Source organism: Heloderma suspectum, chromosome 1 (assembly GCF_057233095.1).
Source record: "Heloderma suspectum isolate Gila_16-S chromosome 1, 16-S_ref, whole genome shotgun sequence".
NCBI classification, from domain to species: Eukaryota; Metazoa; Chordata; class Lepidosauria; order Squamata; family Helodermatidae; genus Heloderma; species Heloderma suspectum.
Window position 1 is genome coordinate 414,687,452 of NC_139458.1, and position 24,331 is coordinate 414,711,782.

Genomic DNA, 24,331 nt, shown 5'->3' on the forward strand with positions numbered 1-24,331 from the left:
CCAGCTGAGCTATTTAAAATCCTAAAAGATGATGCTGTTAAAGTGCTGCACTCAATATGCCAACACATTTGGAACACTCAACAGTGGCTACAAGACTGGAAAAGGAGTTTACATTCCAATTCCAAAGAAGGGCAATGTCAAAGAGTGTTCAAACTACCGCACAGTTGCGCTCATTTCACATGCCAGCAAGGTTATGCTCAAAATCCTACAAGCTAGGCTTCAGCAGCATGTGAACCGAGAACTACCGGAAGTACAAGCAGGGTTTCGAAAAGGCAGAGGAACTAGAGATCAAATAGCCAACATTCGCTGGATCATGCAGAAAGCAAGAGAATTCCAGAAAAACATCTATTTCTGCTTCATTGACTACGCTAAAGCCTTTGAATGTGTGGATCACAACAAACTCTGGCAAATTCTGAAAGAGATGGGAGTACCAGACCACCTTACCTGTCTCCTGAGAAACCTCTACGAGGGTCAAGAAGCAACAGTAAGAACCAGACATGGAACAACCGATTGGTTCAAAATTGGGAAAGGAGTACAACAAGGCTGCATATTGTCACCCTGCTTATTTAATTTATATGCAGAGTACATCATGAGAAATGCTGGGTTGGATGAATCACAGGTTGGAATTAAGATTGCTGGGAGAATTATCAACAACCTCAGATACGCAGACGATACCACCCTAATGGCAGAAAGTGAAGAGGATCTAAAGAGCCTCTTGTTGAGGGTGAAAGTGGAAAGTGCAAAAGCTGGTTTGAAACTCAACATTAAAAAAACTAAGATCATGGCATCTGGCTCCATCATTTCCTGGCATATAGAAGGGGAAGAAATGGAAGCAGTGACAGATTTTACTTTCTTGGGGTCCAAGATCATCGCAGACAGTGACTGTAGCCATGAAATTAAAAGACACTTGCTCCTTGGGAGGAAAGCTATGGCAAACCTAGACAGCATAGTAAGAAGCAGAGACATCACCTTGCCGACAAAGGTTCGTATAATCAAAGCTATGGTTTTCCCAGTAGTAATGTATGGCTGTGAGAGCTGGACTATAAGGAAGGCTGAGCACCAAAGAACTGATGCTTTCGAACTGTGGTGCTGGAGAAGACTCTTATGAGTCCCCTGGACTGCAAGGAGGTCAAATCAGTCCATCCTAAAGGAAATCAACCCTGAGTGTTCATTAGAAGGACAGATGCTGAAGCTCAAATATTTTGGCCACTTAATGCGAAGAGAAAACTCTCTGGAAAAGACCCTGATGCTGGGAAAGATTGAAGGCAAAAGGAGAAGGAGACAGCAGAGAATGAGATGGCTAGATAGCACCACCAATGCAATGAATATGAACTTGAGCACACGCCGGGAGAGAGCGGAGGACAGGAAGGCCTGGCGTGCTATGGTCCATGGGGTCACGAAGAGTTGGACATGACTTAACGACTGAACAACAACAACAAGACTGGCCAGAGAAGCCTCAAGCTAAATATTCTGAGAGGAATGCACAATTAGCAGCAAACTGTAGAAAATACAATTTTGCTGGCCTTGCTAGAGATTTGTAGGGCTTAGATCTACCAGGGAGACAGAGAAATAAAATCTGCTGAGAATTCTCTTAAATCCCAAGACCATCTTCTTTTTTGCTTCAGTGCCCTGCCTCACAGGCTCCAATTAACATTGCAGATCCACTGAAAACTGTCTTATTCATCACATGACCTGATCACTGAAAATGCCAGTGAGATTCAACAGATAGCGTTCTGGCTCAAATCTCTGTTCAGCCACAAACTCATTGGATGGCCTTTGGTCACTGTCAGTTCCAAATGACTCAGTTACCCAACTGGAAATTAGGAATGATGGTCTACTTTGCAGTAATTGGAAGGATGAGTTAGGATGAAAAGCGTACTGCACACCTTAAAAATATGATTGCCTTAGGAACTTGAGAGATTGCTTCCTGGTGGTGATTAACACAAGACTAGATAGCCACTGGGCAGGGCAGGGGGTTGGACTAGTTTACCCTTAAGACCCCTTTTGAAATTTCTCTCCATGCATAAATTAATATCTATTAATCTTCTTAATCCAACCCAGGTCATGTTTATGTCAATGGTATACACTCACAACTGTAAACTAACATTTATACTAGGGGTGCAGAACCTCTTTCAGCCCAAGGGCCGAATTCCATTTCGGAGAAGCTCTTGGGGGCCACATTCCAGTGGTGTGCAGGGCTGGAGACAAACGGGGCAGAGCCCTCAAAAACAAAAATGCCAGCATATTTTAGCTTACAGCTCTTAGTGCCAGTAACTAAGCCTTAGGAGGGGTGACATTTCAAACCTTTAGAATAGAGAAAAAACTGCACAAGACTCAGGAAACTATCAAACCATCAGTGACTGGGGGAAAAGGGTGTGGCCTTCTGGGGGACCTTGGAGGGTCGGACTGGAATCCCTGGAGGGCTGGATTTCGCCCCTGAGCCCAAGGTTCTGCACTCCAATTTCTACAGTGTGGGTGAATGGAAGGAGAAGGAAGAAAGAAAACATAGATCCCATGGACACTACTTGCCAACAAGTTTGACAATAAAGACAATGCTTGAAATGTCAATAGACTAAGGGTGCTTCCACATGGAGGAATCCTAGCACTAACAACCAGTCGGATCTTACTTAATGGATTTTCCTCAATGGGAAAAAAGAAAGAAGCTGTGGCAAAACACTGGAAGGTTACAAGTGGAAGATGGCGATGTCTGGATCCCTTCTCCCTCATCCGTAAAATCCCATGAATGAGGCCATGAGATGGCGAAATAAAGGCCTTGTCTGGATGCACCCTAACATGATTTTTTTGCTTACCCATAAAAGACATACCAGTTTGTTCTTTAAATGGAAGATGTCAAGATGAACATAGAAATATTAGCAGTAAGCAGGCTTTAGCACTAAAATATATCTAGCTCTTCAGACCAAGGTATCGACTAAGGCATCAGTCTTATGCATTTGGGAATAAACAATCTTACTGAACTCAATGAAACTTACTTCTGATTATGATGGAAGTTCGGCACTATTATCAGAAAGTGAAAACAGGGGTTTACAACAAAACATGTTCAGCCACCTTTAACTTAATTCACAAATGTCTTTAAAAATTGTAGCTGGGGGGAAATATACCTAGTATGCTCTTAGAACACCTTGACTGAAAGCAACATTTCCCAAGCAGACCCAAAACACAAATAGGAGACATCTTAGGACAACTTACCAGCTGCTCATATCCACCAAAGATATACATGCTCTTTCCCAAGACACAAGCTGAATGTCCATCCCTTGCTCCTGGAACCATTCCAGAAACTTTGGGCGTGAACCATTTGTGTGTGCCTTATAAAAAACAAAAACAGAAAAAGACAAGCTGTTACTAGTCGACATAGGATGAAATGCTCAGGAATGAGAGACAAAAGCATAACCCCCGGGGGAAAAATAATTCCAAATATATAACATATATCTCTCCTTTTAAGGAGAGTGCTACGTCTTCATGCTGTTCCACACAAGACAATAGAACACGGGGATTTTTGGATGACAGCTCCTGAAAAAACCCCCAAAGCCACTGGTCATATCCTATGTGGTTTCTGTATTACCAATACAAACCTATATCGTAAGAAATGCTTGCAAATTTTTGGAAAGTTATTAAACTTTTCACAGCTTATGAAAAATATTCTTAATGCAAGTTACTATGAATATTTAACAATGAAAAGCACTGCAACGTTTAAACAGACACCTGTCCTGGAAGCCCAGAAGAAGTGGGGGGGAAAGCACAGATAATCCTTGGGCAGCAGTAGATTCCCTAACTGTAGCTGTCAGTCAGTTTCAGTGCTTATTCCAGGAAGCAGCAACACAGTGGCCTGCTCAAAATCCTCCCAGCACCAAGAATATCTCACAACCTGGCTTTCATCCATTGCCGTCCAACCCAACTAACCTGAGCTGTACTCCAGCCCAACGCAAGGTCAACGTAAACTCTGGGGAGATGATTAGCACAGAGGGAAAGTGAGCCTTGTTCCTAGTGGGATGCTTGCCATGCTTGGATTTCTAAATCCAGTCATGTTTTATCCCTACAGATCTCAACCAACAGCAACACATGAAACTAGAGACTGAAGTGCTCTGGGTGACATCTAATCTAGATGGCATTTGCAAGCCAGCAAAGGACAATGCGCTGCAGAAGAGCCTCAGAGCTTTGTCTAGCTTGAAATGACTCATTCAAGAGGGCTTCCACTTTTTCCCTTGAGAGGGGGAGGATTAGTACACTTGCTTTCCAGGGATAGTAGTTAAATGGCACAAGCAAACACATGTAAGGCTGCCTAAGGCTCTGGACAGCAACAGTTCCTGGGAAGCTTTTCAGCCACTCCTCACTTATAAGAAGCAGATGCAAAATCCGTTTAGCAGCTATGGAATGCTGGGATACCCAATAGAATTTTATGGATATCTATGTTTTGCTCTGTTCAATGAACTCCAGGATACTGACAAAGTAAATGTGTTAAAAAAAAATGAAACAGACTTGGAAAGAGAGCCAAGCAGAGGGGTTTGTTCCATCTCCCAATGCATTGGCAGTTTTGCCAGATATTGGTCTTCTCATTTTTTCCCCTTACTATAATTAATTTACAGAGAATGTTCTCACCAATCAGTCCCATGTCTAAAACATTAATATGGGAAAGGTTTCTTCTACATCCGCTTACTACAATGACACAAGCTTAGTGAGCCATGTGTTTTTCTTAGAAGCAGACGTGATACAGTATAAGCCCTTCCCATGTTATGACTTTAGTCATGGGAGCCATTTCTTGGAGCAGCCCATGACTTATAATGTGAAAATTAGTTTCCGCTCCAGTTGGATGGATCAAACACTGACACAAAGTTCTCTCTTTTTATATCTATATCTATATCTATCTATCCAGTCTTTCCAGTAGCAGTCTCCTGAATTCACTCTTCCTAGCATATTGCTTTAGGTTTGCTTCTGACATTACTTTTCAAGTGCACACATTTATGCCCTCAAAAGAACGTAAACATAACTTGGAAAAGACCATATCTACATCTATTTCCCAGGAAAGACACATATTTTGCAGGCTGCTTTTGAAGTATTGGCAATGCACTGGGTAAACAGGTATGTGTATGTTACCCTCCCTATGCTACACTGGTACACGTGCACATCTATGTTTGTAATGGACATGGAAATAAATAATAGAAAAATGGAATGGAAAAAATAATGGAATGGAAAAATGATAGAATGAAAAAAAAATCTAATTTAACTAGTGAAAAACATGGCCAAATAGAAAGCTGTTTTTGCCATTTGGCATCCTTTCTTTTCAGATGCTGGTAACAATCAACAGATGTTGCCACAACCAGCCAACATAGATTTTACTTTATTGATATTGCTCACGTGTGCTTCGAATCAGTTCATGAAGCCTATTGGGGATCTTGTCCCACACTTCGAGGTCCTTTTGTTTCTTTTCTTTCCTTTTCTTTGTTGTAGTGATTATATAGCAATATTTGTATATTAATACAAGATATATTTTATGGCTTGCAAAATTAAAGTTGTAAAAAAATGTTGCCAAATGTACCAACCCCACTGCCCCAGAGCCAGAGGCTCCATTCCAACCTGAAAAAGGCAAGGAGAAGCCTTCTACTACAAAGTTTCAGAAACTGCAGGCCAGCTTTTACGTTCATGCACTACCTTCAGGCCAAGTCTGTTGTACTTTGTCTCCCTGCCTAATCCTTTGCATCCTGCCATTCCCCTAGATCTCTTGCTAAAATTAAACATGCTCTGGGCATGGCCCATCTAAAGCAGTGTCTGGCTGGAAATAAGCAGAGCACACATGTTAATGTAACCCCCTCCCTCCCTCCGGTAAATGATACATAGATGGAAAAAGTCATGGGTCCAGCCTTCCCACCAGATAGCACCTCCTAATCCTTTAAACATTCTTATCAAAAATCCAGTGAGACATCTGGATGTGGAGATGCCATTATTGTTTTTATTGTAACGATTAAGCCCAGAAACAGGGATGAAAAGAGGGCTAGAAGCCAGTGAGTTTTAGGAATCTTTTCTCCAAGAATTTCTCACTAAGGTGTTACAGTACATCTTGTGAGTCTCTGCCTTTTCAATCTCCTCCCTTTCTTTGGTGCTGCTAAGTTATTTTGCCTAAAACGTTTAGGTCTCTTGTGAGGCAGACTTAAAGACAGGGATATTCTTTTATTAACTCCTATCTTTTCCTCAGTGGGCCCATTCGCCAGCTTTTCCCTTTGTCTTCCTAATATTTGCCAAATGTTTCTATTTTTTCACCAAGTTTTGTTGGCTTAAAGGCCCTCACTAATGCCTGAGCACCCACTACAAGCACTCTTTAATGCTGGACCTTTTACTGAACTGCTAGTGAGTCTTCCCTCTGCTGCACTTCTTTTGTCACTGTGATCCACTCTACCTCCCATAGTCCTGAATACCTCTCCCTCTACAATCAAATTTCTTCCCTATTTGTAGCAATTTTCAATCTATTTGTATCCTAAACTCCACTACAAGGAATCCATTCATTTAACAAAATTGCCACCATGAAACCTTTTTATTGGATTCCACTCACGTCCCATCTCCCCCAGGCTTTCCTCTCCTCCATATTAGGCTGTACGCCCAAATCAACAGAAAAACGTCAGAGTGCATGTTCGCTTTTCTGTTTTTTTTAAGTCGCTTTTACATATACTTATTAGAGCCATTGCCATTTATTATATTTTTAACTCTGTAGCTTAAATGCCAGGTTTCATTTAAATGTTCTAGATAAACTGTTTAATCGTAAATGTGTTAATCCTAATAAATTTACTTTGGATCCCAGCCCCTGATGTCTTTATTCTTCTAAATGAGTTGCCCATTCCCAGTAGCACCTCTTGATTCCATATTTAAAATATCTTGTATACATATTCTGGTTGTGCATGTGACTGTGCACACGTGTATCAGCAAGCAAAAAAGTAATGTCCAAAGGAGTCATCAACCATTGGTGATCAGAAGACTCAGAAGCAATAAGCCCCTCCATTTGTCTCACTAATTCATTTTTTCCCTTGTAAAGTATTTTATTAGATTTATTCCCTGGAGTCTCCCATCCATGTTTCTGATCAGGTTTCCACACCTGCTTGATTTCAGCAGTGCTGTAGCACCAGGTGCTCCCAGACCTTTCATTGGATCCATTGTTTCCCCTTTTAACCTGTGCTTTCTATAAGACCCTTCTTGTCTTGTAAACCCTGTCTACAGTTTTGTTTCTGCTTATGTATCTGGTTTTAATTCTGCTTACTTATTTCCCCCTTTATTTCCCTTGATGCTCTGTATCCTCTTCCTGCTACTATGTGCAGTCTCCATCTTGTGTGCTGCCCACAGTACAAAGAACATAGCTTCCTTGAAGCACTAGCCACAAAGCTTACAAATTACAGAAGTCTCCAGGAATTACAATAATATTGTCAAGGAATAAGATATTTATTTCTGATAAATATCTTTATCAAGGTGATAACCAAGGTGATAAATGGTGTAAGCAGCTTCATAGCTTTAACACAGAGGCGGACTGCAACATTTTAGTACAATACACATTCAGAAGCGTGCAACAGTGAGGGGCGAAGAGGGAGGACAACACTTACTGACGTCAAAAGCATATAGTACGTTGCAGGCTCCCTCGGTGTCATTGCGGCCTCCCCAGATGTAGATGGTGTCATCAATGAGCACTGCAGAGTGTCCATATCTCATGTAGGGAACTTCCCTCACATGGTCCCTGCTGTTTGTCCACACTGGTGGCAGCTTGGTCCAGCGCAGAGAGACTAAAAGAAAATGCCCAGAGTGTTACTTGACTGCCTTGCTCTCACCCAACAGGCTCTCATGGCTATAAACCATGGAGAAACTAACTCACGTAAACACTTTAGTTGCTCGGCAGATTAACAAGCCATAGATGAAATCCAACTCTCTCTCTCTCTCTCTCTCACACACACACACACACACACTCACTCACTCCTTTTCTGTATATAGGTAGTAAGTGCTCAAATGGGAAAACAATAAAACATGAGAGGATTTGTGAAAAATAAAGAGAAACAGAACACTGAGAGGACGTGGAAGATGTTCATCTAGACAGGTTTGTTGCAAATATCCAATGCTCTATAGATGTTGGTGCCAGAAAACGAGTGCCTGAAGAGAACAGCATTCCCAATTCTTGTTCCATATCAGGAAGGTATATTCAAAGGCTCTGACAGGATTAACAAAAATGAGCACAATTCAGAGAAAATTAAGTGCTCTGAAGTCCCATTTAGTTAAACAATTAAGCAGCATTAACTACATAGTTTAAGAACATAGTTTAAGAGGAGTGGGTAGCCAAATGGCAGGTTAAGATATATAAGACAGTGCCCACTGGAAAAGAGATTTGACTATTAATTTAAAAAGCAGTTTTCAAATGATTTACAATTCTATTGTTTATTTTCAAGCAATGTTGTGAGGTATACATTAGGCTGAGATAATTGCCAAAAGCTACTGTGCTTCATGGTTGAACCCGGATCTCCCATATCTGAATCCACCACTCTGTTAAGTCAAAACCTACTCCATCCCACCAATCACCTTGTAGATTCTACCAGTGTATTTCCCCCTCTTGACTCTCAGCTGGAATCTGCACATTATATCACCTATTTGAATCGTTTACTTTTGATTGTTCAAAACCACCCAATTTGCTATGATACTGTACCTCAAATTGTGCTTCACAACCATTGAAAAGACAAAGATAAGTTTTTCTTGAAAGGCAGCAGCAACATGGGATACATCTGACAGAACCATGTCAGAGGATATGAAACAGAAGTGCTAGCTCTGATCTTTGAAGAGAACAAAGTTTATCTGCAAATTGACTTGTAACTTTCAAAGAACTTTCTCCTTGACATCAAGTATTACCAAGCCCAGTAAAGTAAGAGGTTTTGTTGTTGTTAACCTAAATTTGTAGGCTATTCTGTGTTAATTCTGGTGCATGCCTGAATTTACGTTCCATTCTGTTTCCCCAAGTAAACGTGTTATGTTCTTTAGAACTAACTGCTACAACATTGGTTTGAACAGATCAAGTGGGATTTATCAAAAATAAACAGGGGGCTGACAACCTTAGATTAGTCATAGATCTGATAGCTTTAAATAATAATAGGATCAGGCCACCATTGTCTCTCTGGACACGGAAAAAACCTTTGGTAAAATATATTGGCAATTTATTTTTGCTACTTTAACGATATGTGGATTTCCTTTAGAATTTCTGAAGTGGGTTAGAATTTTATATTCATTTCCTAGAGCTAGGGTTATGACTAACATCATTTGGGTGTGTTGTGTGTTCCATTTTATCCTTTGATATTTATGTTTGGATCCTCTGGCTTGTGCTATTAAATAGTATTCCTGAATTTGTGCATGATTGTTTAAAATTTAAAATTATTCTTTATGCTGATGGTCTTTTACTTTTTAGTTTTGAACTCCAGTTATCTGTGCTGGCATGCAGCTGATTTGGTAATTTGTCCGGTTATTCAATTAACTGGTCAAAGTCCAAACTGATGCCAACTGGAGATTCTATATCTCATAGTGTATTAGCAGATTGGCTATTCTGATGATGCCAGGATGTTATTACTTATCTTGGAATACTTATTCCCAGAGATATCTCAAATGATTAAGCTTAATTTGAATAAATTGATTAATGAGATTTTTTGGGATTTAGATAGATGGTATCTTTAAAGCTGAGTTTCTGGGATAAGGTAAATACACTTAAGATGAATACTATACCTCAGATTATTTACATTATACATGAGATTCCCTTATATATAACTGGCAAATATTTTCAGAAAATCAATGCTTTTTTTGTAAATTGGGATGGGGTGTGTGTCTCTTTAACAAGATTATCCCTGAAAAGGATGCAACTTCCAATTAAAGAAGGTAGATTTGATTTTCCGGATCTTGCCTTATATCACGAGGCTTATCTGCTAACTCATACTGAATTTTGGTCTTTCCCATCTGCATCTGATCTTCCACCATGGTCAGTTTTGGAATCTTCTTGTCTGGTTCCTCTTTCTCTAAATGAATGGCATTAGGTTCTAGACATACAAGAACACACATAGGGTTCCTCCCACAATTTCTAAAGTTAGAGATGTGTGGAAGATAATGTCATGTGAATTATACTTTGATCCATTTTCTCATGCTACATTGACTTTATGGGGCAATCCCGATCCAAAAATTGGTAAGAAAATGTTTTTGTGGCAGACATGGACAGATAAGACAATTTGTACTTTGGATCAACTGGTGGGTGCCAATGATGAGTTTTTGTCATTTTCTATTTTACTTGTCAACTATGGCTGAATGGCAATACTTGCAGTTGCAGCATTTGTTAGTATCTAGGTTTGGCCTGGAAGCTTTTAAAGCATTAGAGTCTCCATCATTATTGGAAGTACTTATTGAGCCTGGTCAGGCAATGTGACCCAGGATCCATGTCTATAAATAGTTATCGGTGAATAAATATATACAGGATTTTAAGGAGGAATGGAATAGGGAATTGGATTGTCCCATTCTGCCTAATCAGTGGATTGCTGCTTTGGAATCTATACCTATCACATCTATGGATCTTAGGCTGCATCTTATTCAGCAAAAACTTTTGTTTCATGTATTGTACTGCATTATTATTTGTCCATAGCACAAAGGCCTTTACAAATACAAGTTACAATACAGCTATATATAACATAAGCCCATAGTGAAAACATCAGATAATGACTACATAAAAGCAGAAGCCGGGGGGCTATACAAAAAATAGGAAAAAAGAAAGTAAAAATGCCAAGACTAGGCCACAATAAAACAGAATAACCATACAAACGTTAAAACAAATAAGTTCATTAAAACTGGTGCTGAGAATAAGAAACAGTGTTATATAACAGAAATATGCCAAATGAACAAACTGGACAAGCTGATGCAGCTTTATGTTAGAATAAATGATCTCCTTGGCAATTCATGGTGGATGTCATTAAAACTTAGGACAAATTTTTTGAGCTGCTACTGCAAAAGATGCGACCCTCATTGTAATATATTTGGTATAGTCTGTCAGTAGATCACAGATAATTTCCACAGGAGACCTGCTAGCTCTACTTTTCAGGAGGTCCCCCAATTGTTTCATGTATATTGGACTCTACCACATCTTCTTAATAAAGGATTGTGTAATTTGGCTAATAGCTGGTGGTGCAATAACATATGTTTTGACAATGTTCAGTAGTTGTTGAGGAGGTTATTATATATACATTTTGTACTCTAATATTCACTGATGTACACGTTCTTTTAAATTATTTATCTGCTTCATGTATATTAACGAATGGTCAGCATAAATGGATTCTCTGCACCCTCTTGACAGCTAAGAAACTGATATTACAACACTGGAAGGATAAATGCTCACCTCCTATAATGCAAGAGATTGAGGACCTTATAATGCTTTCAATGTTTGAACAGGTGGTATACGGATACAGCCTTCAAATGGATACTAATCTGGATATCTGGTCTGCTTTTGTTGAGAATTATGTATAATTGCCAGTAAGTTGTATTTGCATATATAAATTCATTGCATATGTATTCATTTCTATTGATACATACAAATTTATGTATGTTTATTTAAAAAGCTCAAAAATTAAAAAGAAAAGAAAAAAATTAACGGATACACCTTCAAGCTCTCTTGATAGGCAGTAAGCCTTGTACTGTTTGGTGCTATGCCTATCTGTGTATAAATACTTTGTAGACTCATTGCTGAGTACCCTAAAAATTACAAATTATCATGGAATCTGACCAGCATAGTCTCTCTAAAGTGACAAAGGGCACCTTGGTTTTGACTGCAAGATGAGTATTAACTAGACCAGTTCCAACCCTAATTTGGACTATTTGTTCTATTTGGATTACTTCCTCATCTTAGAAAAAGATACGGCAGAAAGACAGAAGTCAGGAAGGGTAGGTAGCGGCTGTTAAGTAATTATGGAGGCATGGAAACACTATAAATGAAGCAAATTATAAAATAAAGGCAATCAAGAGACATGTTAGGTGTGAAGCAAATGAACAAACTGTGATTAAGGAGCAATTTATACCCTCTAAGAAATGCCCCCCAAAAGGTACTTCTCAACTGTCACAGCAACAAGAGAAAATAGGTATAAGGAAAACGTATAATTAGCTCACAGAACTCTATGCCTCAATATACCAATGCTGTGAAGCATGTGCCAGTATTAAACAAATGAAAGCGTGGAAGATGTAATAGGTACATTTTAAAAAAGACAGCATCCAGTTTAAGGTTATTGGAATCAGGGATCTAGGTCATATTGTGCCATTCCTCCTTAAGCTCCCAAGTCTGCCAATAACTGGTGAAGCTTGTCTGTGCATAGGCTATGGATAATTAAATAGCTTCTTGTACCTTCCTCAGCTTGGCGCTGCCCAGTTGTAACTGTGATCTCAGTGTGAACCAACTTGTTGCCACAGAGTAAGACACCAGCTTGTTTTTGTAACCTGAATTGTGAACAGGTTCCATTTGGGTGAATTTTACTTGATGTTTACAATGCCCGATAATCAGCTGACTAGTTTCAAAGAGTGTTATCCCTTTCTTAAAGGAAAACTCACTTTAAAAACAGAGAGAAAGCTGTGTCCATGTAATCTGAGAGGTTAAAATTAAAATATGATGAAGGCTGCTCCATGAATAATATTATCAAACAGATCTCTGGTTATGAAAGCTATTTAAGGGTTCCTTTGATTCTCTTGCAATTTCAGCAGATGTGTACTGCAGTTCAGAATACCAGATGCAGAAAACATTAAGGGGTTATTGAAGATCTGTACTTATTTCAGTCTTCACTGTATAAAGAATTAAGGACTAAGTACTTAGACAGCTGCCAAAATCTGCCAGAAAGTTGAACTTTGCTAGCCAACAGAGAAAGAAATGAAAATTGACTTTCACATTTGTGGCTGCAAATGTGTGAAATGTTTTCGCTAGTTCCTGTGGTTGACTGTTTTTATGTTAAATGTTTATTTTCCCCTTTGGTTTTATTATAAATATGATTGGTTCTTATTCCATTATAGCCTATGGCTTAAACAAGTTAGTGAATGATATTCCTATTCTTTCCATAGGGATAATTACTTCCTAACCAATGATTCATTTGATGGAGTATTCTTTTTCCAAGACAACCTACACATTATCAAAATATCTTGGGAAGGGAGACCATAAATCACAAACTTTCCTCTCCTTAAACACTTCCTACTACTAATCTGTGTCTCCAACATTTGTTCCCAAAGCTTATTCTGATGATATATTGAAGGTCACTTCACAAACAGTTTCCTAGACAGAGGTGAATGGCTCCCAAAGAGGTGCGATTTCAAGCAACACGTATAAATGTATGATTTTCACATGCCATGTGTGAAATGGCTGATTCCCTTGCCCCTTAAAGACATCCAGTTTTAGTTTAAATTCTCAAGGGCCTCATCTATGTTTGATGACAAACATAACACTACTCTGATAGGTTGAACTGATGTTCATTAAAATTAATAAGTACAGACAAATATATTTATTATTCTCTTGATAAGTGAAATAGCTTTTTTTATTGCAACAGCATGTGCACCTCGCTCTTAAATACCCTCAAAACTGGAAAATATGCTTCGAGAACATTCTAAAATCATAACCAAACAACCATGTGAGAATACCAGCTCTTCAGAGCCTTAGTACTCAAATACTCATCTTACCTGCGTTAAATACATGAACGTCAATCTGTCGCAGAGTCTCATAGTCTTCACCAGAACAGTAGCCGCCAAAAGAGTAGACTTTGTGTCCAACAGCCACAGCAGCGTGGTTTACTCTCCTGGGCCCACCTTCTAAATGCACTGTCCACCGTAACATTCCCTTTTGTGAGTGCTCAGTCCCTCCAAGGTGGGGGTGGGGGCATTAGAGTTTCATGCCCACGGGGCTACCAACCATGTTGGTTCGTAGCCAAAGAACTCTGCAACAAACAAAGAATACTAATGTTCAAGACACATCATATTAGGCCCATTGCAAAGTGAATCTGGGTCTTCCTCTGTGCAACAGCTTTCCCAGTGGATAAAAACTTAAATATCCTCTTTGAACATTACTTTGTTCCTTTCTTTTAACACTCTCAGGTGGCAGAAAGCAATTATGCCTGTTAGATACATTATAGGATAACAAGTAAAAAGCTAAGATAGGGCAGAATATTGAATTAGAAGATGTGTAATATGTAACTACTGAAAAAATGGAGAAACAGGATTGTTCACTATGTTTCAGCACTTAAGGAAGGCAGCAAGAACCAACATTTTCCTTCCTCTTCACTATTTCATGCAAGATGTACTTAATGACAGCAGTGGTTAAGATAAGAGATGTACACAGTACATATTGCTGTCAACATTTTTTTTAACAGAAAGTATTAACCCCTTTTTTCCAGGGGAAAACTATACAAACCATAGGGCTGCTGCAAATGGCAGCCCCAAGTCAAGTCCTCCCCCGCTCTGTACTCCACAGCACTGGTTGGCAGGGGCAGGGAAAAGGCTTAATGGAATGACATCAAGATTACGAGGTAAACTGTACTACACTTTACAGAGAGGAAGGGGGAGGACTTGACACTGGGTTGTCTTTTTTGGCAGCAGCCCTATTCCTTATAATATGCAGCTCCACCTTTACAACAGAAAAAGGAGACATAAATAGTGCCCCAAGGAAGGTCTCTGTCTCCTACAGTCATTCGAAGTGGCATTATATCTTTACAGATTTTCAAACAACTTAATGTTTTCTAGCCTACCTTTTAGGACAAAGCCCTCTCAATGCAGCTTACATAAAACAGATAAAACGTAATTCCAATAAAATTCTATAAAAGTTAGAACATTTTGAAAGCCAACATCACACTAATATTAATTTAAACAGCAAACAAGAGCATTTTAAAACCAACAGTTTAAAACCAGTAGAAAAATAAAACATTAAAAGTTCAAGACCTTAATTAAAAGCAGCTCAAATAATATTTATTATTATTATTATTATTATTATTATTCCCAAGAGCTATCCATGGAAGATGGCTCTCTTCCTCCATGGGCAGACTACATGAGGTGAGCAATCTTTGTGGAACCTCCTGGTCAACCATGCAGAAATGTGGCTCTCTGGCTGAAAAAGGTTCCCACTAATGTTATAGACTTTATAGGTGTGCAGATGGTCCATAAGATAACATGAACTTAAACTGTCTGGTCAATACTAGCACTTTAAATCTGGCCCAGAAATGCACTGGCAACTGGTACAATATGCTCCAGCCACCTCGCTTAAACAAGCATTGAGGCAGCCACATTCTGCACCAGCTGAAGTTTCTGAACCATCCTTAAATGCATCCCCACACAGAATGCATTACAGTAGCGTAGTCTAGATGTTACTAATGCATGAATAACTGAGGCCAGGTCCATTTTCTCTGGACAGACTTGTACACCAGCTGCGACCCTAAATTGATAGGGGGCACTCCTGATATTTCCTGGGCTTCCAGAGATAGTGATGAGTCCAGGAAAATGCCATACTGATTATACGTGTCCTGGCAAAATATGTGTAGCCTTACTTGAAGGGTATTCTAATGTGCAAAGATCCCCTTATATTGTTTTGATCCAGAGCTGTTTCAGACTTTTCCTCAAGCACCAGTAAGAGAAAAGCAGGTAGGCTGCTTAAAGAAGCATTTTCAAAGATCAATGGTTAGAGATTTAAGCCCACACACATCTTTCTAGCTATGCATCTAAAATAGAAGGAAAATCAAGACCTGCTTTGTGATGACTGGAAGTGGGAGTTCTCAAACCCTTGTCTGAGGACTTAGTGATGTTGGAATCTTTAAGCACTTAGGGAGAACTTTCTCATCAAGTATTTCAGTTATGTAGGTGTTTAAAAAGCTAAGAACAGAATAATCACTGTCTGCCTAACTGTTCAGCTCCTGCCTGTGGTAACACACTCTGTACTAATCCAGTTGCTTGGAAATGTCCATAGGACAAATGTTCTGTATTTCTAAAGAAAAATTATTTTTTTTCCTTTAAGTATATGGCTAGTATTGAAGGCCAATAAAGCAACTGAAATCAAATTTCCCTTTCCATATAGCATCAGCTGAAGTTGGTTTAAATTAGCCAAGCATATGTGGGATTTGAGCATGAGAAGATGGCAAGACCTTTCAGCTTTACATCTCCCTCCAAGACTTTCATGTAACACACAAATCAGATGTTAAACTTTGAATGCTTTTTTCTTGGCTGACAGACTAAAATATAGAAATCCATAGAAGTTAACAAGTGAGAGAATCCAAACATAAAATCCATGTTGGAGAAATGATAAATAGATTAAGAACAAAGAGAGCCAAGAGGCAAAGTGGCCAACATCCCCTTCCTGGGAAAGGTGCTTGAGCAGGTGGTTGCAGGACAACTTCAAGCACTTTTGAATGAAACGGATTATTTAGATCCATTTCAACTGGGCTTCAGGCCTGGTTTTGGAATGGAAACTGCCTTGGTCACCCTGTGGGATGACCTCTGCCAGGACAGCAACAGGAGGAGTACGACCCTGTTGATTCTCCTGGACCTCTCAGCAGCTTTCGATACCATTGACCATGGTATCCTTCTGGATAGGTTGTCTGGGTTGGGAGTTGGAGGCACTGCACTACAGTGGTTCCATTCCTACTTGGATGGCCGATTGCAGGTGGTGCTAGGGGATTATTGCTCTGTGTCTTGGCAATTATGCAGTGGGGTTTCAAAGGGCTCTATTTTATCCCCTATGGTGTTCAACATCTACATGAAACCACTGGGGGAGGTCATCTGAAGGTGTGGGCTGAGGTGCTATCAATACATGGATGACACCCAGCTCTACCTCTCTTTTTCCTCAAACCCAGGTGAGACAGTAGCTGTTCTGAATCAGTGCTTGGGCAAGGTAATGGACTAGAAGAGGGCCAATAAATTGAAACTCAATCCAGACAAGACAGAGGTACTGTTAGTGGGTAGTTCATCTGCTGGTTGGGTGATGTTCAACCTGATCTGGAGGGGGTTGCACCCCCTAAAGGATCAGGTTCATAGTTGGGGGGGTGCTCTTGGAACCAGAACTGTCACTTGAGGCACAGGTGAACTCAGTGGCAAGGAGCACTTTTTATCAGCTTAGGCTGATATACCAACCACACTCTTATCTGGACAGAAATAGCCTAGCTACAGTTATCCATGCTCTGATAACCTCTTGTCTGGATTACTGCAATGCATTAATCTATGCACTGATTAATGCATTGCAGATTTAAGGGAACTATGGCCTCCGCCCATAGTTCCTCAGGCACTCTGTCTATCAGGTCTAATCCCTGAAATCTATTCCTCACCTCCACTATATATTCAGAAGGGATATGATTTAGGTCATACCTGAACGGTTTAGTGGTTTTCCCTACGTTCTTCAATTTAAGCCGAAATTTTGCAAGAAGCAGCTCATTATCTGACCCACAGTCAGCTCCAGGTCTTGTTTTTACTGACTGTATAGAGCGTCTCCATCTTTGGCTGCAAAGGACATAATCAATCTGATTTCAATATTGACCATCTGGTGATGTCCATGTGTAGAGTCGCCTCTTGTGCTGTTGGAAAAGAGTGTTTGCTATGATCAGCGTGTTCTCTTGGCAAAACTCTATTAGCCTTTGTCCTGCTTCATTTTGTATACCAAGACCATGCTTGCCTGTTATCCTGGTGATTTCTTGACTTTCTACTTTAGCATTCCAGTCCCCTGTGATGAAGAGGACATCTTTTTTGGGTGTTAGTTCTAGAAGGTGTTGTAGGTCTTCATAGAACCGATCAACCTCAGCTTCTTCGGCCTCAGTGGTTGGGGCATAGACTTGAATTACTGTGATGTTGAATGGTTTGCCTTGGATTCGTACTGAGATCATTCTATCATTTTTGAGATTGTACCCCAGTACTGCTTTTCCCACCCTTTTGTTGACTATGAGTGCTACTCCATTTCTTCTAAGGGATTCTTGCCCACAGTAGTAGATATAATGGTCACCTGAATTAAATTCGCCCACGCTTGTCCATTTTAGTTCGCTGATTCCCAAGATGTCGATGTTCCATCTTGCCATCTCATGTTTGACCACCTCCAGCTTACCTCGATTCATTGACCTTGCATTCCAGGTTCCTAAACAATATTGTTCTTTACAGCATCGGACTTTCTTTTCACCACCAGACACATCCACAGCTGAGTGTCCTTTCGGCTTTGGCCCAGCCGCTTCACTCTTTCTGGCGCTACTTGGAAATTCCCTCTGCTCTTCCCCAGTAGTATAATGGACACCTTCCGACCTGAGGGGCTCATCTTCCGGCATCCTATCTTTTAGCCTTGCAATACATTCCATGGGGTTTTCTTGGCAATACTGGAGTGGGTTGCCATTTCCTTCTCCAGTGGACCACATTTTGTCAGAACTCTCCGCCATGATCTGTCTGTCTTGGGTGGCCCTGCACGGCATAGCTTATGGCTTCACTGAGTTACTCAAGCCCCTTCGCCACAACAAGGCAGTGATCCATGAAGGGGTATGGCCACATTGTTGTTGTTGTTCAGTCGTTCAGTCGTGTCCGGCTCTTCGTGACCCCATGGACCATAGCACGCCAGGCCTTCCTGTCCTCCGCTCTCTCCCGGAGCGTGTTCAAGTTCATATTCATTGCATCGGTGATGCTATCTAACCATCTCATCCTCTGCCGTCCCCTTCTCCTTTTGCCTTCAGTCTTTCCCAGCATCAGGGTCTTTTCCAGAGAGTTTTCTCTTCGCATTAGGTGGCCAAAATATTTGAGCTTCAGCTTCAGTATCTGTCCTTCCAATGAGCACTCAGGGTTGATTTCCTTTAGGATGGACTGATTTGACCTCCTTGCAGTCCAGGGGACTCGTAAGAGTCTTCTCCAGCACCACAGTTCGAAAGCATCAATTCTTCGGCGCTCAGCCTTCCTTATAGTCCAGCTCTCACAGCCATACATTACTACTGGGAAAACCATAGCTTTGATTAGATGGACCTTTGTCGGCTGGTAAATGGTTGTTTGAATTTATCCACATCCAGTCATTTTGCAGAAATGCCTTATGCTGCCCAGCTTGCTAGTGGGTTAGGGTGGGCTAGGGTATTTTTTTAAAAAAAATTTATGGTAAAATTTTATTGTTTTAAATTGTTTATGGTGGGTTGTACATCGCCCAGAGTGGCTGGGTGACCAGTCAGATGGGCGATTAATAAATTTAATAAATAAATAAATAAATAAATAAATAGTGACTGATTCTATATGCAATTATATGCACATTTAGACTATGGAATAAACTCTATATGGAGCTTCCCCTGAAGAGTATCCAGAAGCTTCAATTGGTGCAAAATGCAGCAGCTATGCTGCTAACAGGTGCACAGTAATGGGACCATATTACACTTGTCTTGAAAGACCAGCAAAGGCTGTCAATTGCTTTCTGGACTCAATTCAAGGTGTTGGTTTTAACCTTTAAAGGTCTAAATGGCTTAGGATCCAGCTATCTAAGTGACCACCTGTCTTGTTATGAACCTGCCCGGGTATTAACATTTGTCATTTTGAGGGCAACCCACAGAGGCCCATTTGTAGGTCAGTTTCTCCTGTGCTGCTCTCAAACTGTGGAATGGACTCCCTCAGTAACTACAATGGCCCCCCATTCTTGGCATTTAGAAAGGGTGTGAATTTAGACTTTTAAATTATGTAGTTGTTTTAATGTTTTACTATTTTTAATGAGCTTATTTTTATTGTTTTAAGGTTTTATTTTTAACTGCTATGTACTGCCTTGATGGCTTTTTAGCAAATAAGGTGGTATATAAACGTTACATTAATTAATATTTTGACCCATTGCCACATTCAGCACATTTTAGGAATTGATTCAACAATGGATGTGGATGGTTTCTGCTCTCAGCAAAGTTGCCAAAAGCCATTATTACTCTTTTGCTTCCTATTCTTTTTGGAAAATCTAGTTTTTGACCATGAAGGCTGGAAATATAACACAATGTGATGTTACCTGATTTTTCGGCAAACTAAGGGCAAGAGCCTATGCATGTTTAGACACAGAAAGTCCTAGAACTCCCAGCCAGCATGGCTGGCAGGGAAATGCTGGGAGTTGTAGGACTTTTTTTTAATGTCTAAACATGCACCCTAAAGCAATACTTTAACCCCAACAGTTAAAGCAACTATAAGTATTTAAAATTTCTTTAATACTAAGAGCACATTATAGGCAGACTTGAAATATGTCCCATTAATCTCCTTGTCAAGAAAATGCAGGCAAAAAAAGCCTATAATTTGCTACTAGATTAGATGCTCAGCCACAAAACACTTTTCAGCCTATGTTTGCTATCCTAATTTGGAACACAGTTGGTATTGTTAAGGGAGCAGCTTCTGAGATAAGTTGGGACCAAACCATTTAGGTCAAACTCAGACCAGAATCTTAATATTATGCCCAGAAGACAACTGGAACTTAATGCAGATGCTGAAGTACTGGTATAAAATGCTCCCGGCAAACCACTCTCTCTAAGGTGTAGTCTGCAATACGGGAAATTTCTGAACTGCCCTCAAAAGCAGCTCCATGGAGAATTAAAGTACTCATTATAGTATTCAAGTTTCCGGGTTATAAAAGGTATGAATGACACTTCCTACATATGCCACTTTGAGTTCTCTTTTAGGGAAAGAGGCAGGACTACAGCTTTTAAAATAAAACAACACATGCAGTCAGGGCCAGAAATATTGGAACAAGGATAACTGTTTTGGCAGTTGGCCTCTGTACACCACCACAGTGAAGTTGAAAGGAAACACACCCAGATGGGAGCAAAGTCAGGACTTGCAGCTGTAATTCAAGGGGTTTGACAAAAGTAGGGCACTACCCATTCAGGAAGGACAGCCAGTGGCATACCCCCCCCCCCCATCGTTGGTGGCTCATAAGTAATGGAACAAACCAACATCATTTCAAACTTAAGGATCGCCTTTAATACCTGGATGAAAATCCTTTGCAGTCAATGACTGCCTGAAGTCTGGAAGCCATGGACATGACCAAATGCTGAGTTTCCTCCCTTGAGATGCTTTGCCAGGCCTTTACTGCAGCTGCCTTCAGCTGCTACTTGTTTGTGGGTCTTTGCCTTCAGTCTTGTCTTCAGTAAGTGAAAAGCATGCTCTATTGGGTCGAGATCAGGTGACTGACTTGGCCATTGAAGAACATCCCACTTCTTTGCCTTCAGAAACTCTTGGGTAGCTTTTGCTGTATGTTTTGGGTCATTATCCATCTGCAATAAGAAGCGGCGTCCTATCAGTTTGGCAGCATTCGGCTGAATCTGAGCAGAAAGTATAGCCCTATGCACTTCAGAATTCATCTTGCTGCTTTTATCAGCAGTCAGGTCATCAACAAACACCAGTGACCCGGCTCCATTGGCAAGCCATACATGCCCATGCCATAACACTGCCTCCACCATGTTTGACAGATGATGTGGTATGCTTTGCATCATGAGCTGTTGCTTTCCTTCTCCATACTTTTCTCTTCCCATCATTCTGGTACAAGTTAATCTTGGTTTCATCAGTCCAAAGAATCTTATTCCAGAACTGGGCAGGCCTTTTTAGGTGTTTGCTGGCAAAGGCTAATCTGGCCTTTCTGTTCTTGAGCGTTACCAGTCGTTTGCACCTTGTTGTGAAAGCCGTCTCTTGACTGTAGATGTTGACAGTGACATGCCTACCTCCTCAAGAGCGTTCTTGACCTGGCTAGATGTTGTGAAAGGGTTCCTCTTCACCGTGAGCAGAATTCAGCGGTCATCCACTTTAGTTGTCTTCCATGGTCTTCCAGGCCTTTTGCTGTTGCTGAGCTTGTCGGTTAATTCCTTCTTTTGCAGGATGTTCCAAATTGTTGTATTGGCAACTCCCAATGTTTTTGCTATCTCTCTGATGGGTTTATTTTGTTTCCTCAGCCTAATGATGGCCTCCTTCACTTGCATGGACACCTCTTTGGACCTCATGTTGGACATTCCAGTGAACAGCTACCAAATGCAAATGTAACACTCAGAATCACCTCCAGGCCTTTTATCTGCTTGATTGGCCATGGGGTACCCAGGAAACAGGCCACAACTGGCCCTGCAGGTGCCTGTCAGCCATTCGTTCCATTACTTATGAGCCACCAACGATGGGGGGAGGTGTATGCCACTGGCTGTACTTCCTGAATGGTTAGTGCCCCACTTTTGTTAAACCCCTTGAATTACAGCTGAAAGTCCTGACTTCGCTCCCATCTGGGTGTGTTTCCTTTCAACTTCAATGTGGTGGTGTACAGAGGCCAACTGCCAAAACAATTATCCTTGTTCCAATATTTTTGGCCCTGAGTGTACATACATACATCTGAATCTTAAAAAGGGGGAACTGTGGAGCTGCAGAATACTGCTCTGGCCACTAGTGCAACCTGATCCTCAAGTATAGCAAAAGGTCTAGGAACACCTTAAGGCCGAGTCCATGCATGATCAAGGGAAGCTGAATCCCCATCACACACAGGAGGATATAATATATAATATATATCTTCGATTAGTCTGCCTGCCATTATCATGATCTCAATCATATTTAGATTGAGCTTCAAAGGAGCTTGATGGCAAGAAACTGTTTGGCCTGGGTCCACTGCTCTTTTGCTTTCCAGTAGGCAACCACATCCACTGACAGCACAAGAAATTAAATAACAAACTGAGAAGGATTGGTTTTCAGAAGGGTCACAATATATTCACAGCCTGTTGAGAGACTACCATAAATTGCTAATCAGAAGGGTATCAATGAAAAGAGGTGAAGGGAAAGATGCAGCTGGTAAATTCTGTAGTAAAGAATGTGATGTTTCAAATACATCAGATTTTGTTTCAGAATTTGTATGTTTGATGTTTTAAATTTTTGTCAAGCTTAGTATACACAAGTGCTTTGTGCTAGTCCTAGCTGAATAGACCACTTGGGTGTGTAAAAAGTTTGAGAACCATTGTTCTAGGCCAGAGGTGGGCAACTTGTGACCCTCCAGATGTTTTGGCCTACAACTCCCATCATCCCTCACCATTGGCTATGCTGGCTAAGGCTGATGGGAGGTGTAGGCCAAACATCTGGAGGGCAACAAGTTGCTCACCTCTGGGACTATGTAAATCACGATCCTTTCTCATGTTCTTCCCTCTTCTCATTTACTCATTTGCTTAATATTTAAAACATGGTTAAAATCTGGTTAAACTTTTGAGGAAGGCAGAATTACATTTTCACAGCTTTATTCATGAAACATGTAAAATCAACTGTTTACTGTGGAAAAACAGAGCAGTTCATAGTACTGCACAAAAGCATTTAATATTTCTCAAACAGCCTCACACCAGTGACTGGAAGATCCAGAAATCTCCAACCAGCAAGGGAAAAATCCCTGAAAACCCTCTTGAACCTTATCCACCACTAATATATCATTTAGCTAAATTGCAACATTTGGAAAGGTTTTTTCAGACCTGAAGTGTTCAGCAATTTTATCTACAAACAGAAAGTATTACTATTATTTATTCATATAGTGTCATCAGTATCCATGGTGCTTTAAACAGCACAAGAGGATAGGTACCTGCTCCAAAGAGCTTACAATCTAAAACTTGACACCAGGAAGACAACAGAAGAAGGGAAACGAAACTGAGGAAGAATATGCATTGACTTATAGCTCTAAAAGGAACAAAAGCACTAGCCTTGGAAGGTCAAATAAATGAACAGGATCAACATAAAATGAGATAAGAACATTTTAAGACTAACTTTTGTCCTTTGAGAAATGGCAGTAAATAAATCCAATAAAAATAAATAATACCTGAGAAACAGTGTGTCCACGCTAACATCCATACTATTCCAGAACTGACCAAACAGCCTAGCTTGTTAATTTCGCTCTGTGCTCTAATTAATGAAGCTCCATTTCCCTAAACAGTAAAGCAATCCTGCACTCACCATCTCTGAAGTATATGTAATAATAAAATCCCTACCATGCTGTTGTCTCAGTCCTCTGGGATATGCAACGTGAAAGGCTGTGGTTCCAGCCACATGGTTTATAGTACTTAAAAATAGCCCCAAGTGGCTTGAAGCAGGCCATATAGACTGTTCTATTTCAGGCACATCCCAACTCACTGTTACATCCAGCAGAATAACAATCCATCTCCTTTTCTCACTCCTGACATTTACTCATTCCTTTGCCTATTTATTCTAAGGCAGCAGGAAATGGAAGCTGGTTTCCACACAGCCATAATTAGTGGCCTTTCTTAATGAGATGCAGCTATGCTAATACTGGATTGATTGCTAGGCAGACTTGAGTCACTTATGCGAGTGCTAAAATAAGACAGCAAACTTGTGAATACCTAAGATCTACAAG

The 24,331-nt window shown here is 40.4% G+C and overlaps 1 protein-coding gene across 1 annotated transcript in view; it reads right to left on the minus strand.

Moving 5' to 3' along the window:
* Positions 1 to 24,331, minus strand: part of KLHDC3 (kelch domain containing 3) — a 57,856-nt gene that overhangs the window by 27,406 nt on the left and 6,119 nt on the right. The window contains exons 2-4 of the mRNA XM_084829063.1: positions 13,699 to 13,952; positions 7,596 to 7,772; positions 3,208 to 3,323 (exon numbers count right to left, since the gene is read on the minus strand). Of these exons, the coding sequence (XP_084685189.1) occupies positions 3,208 to 3,323; positions 7,596 to 7,772; positions 13,699 to 13,852 (447 nt within the window). The 5' untranslated portion in view covers positions 13,853 to 13,952. The remainder of the gene's footprint in view (positions 1 to 3,207; positions 3,324 to 7,595; positions 7,773 to 13,698; positions 13,953 to 24,331) is intronic.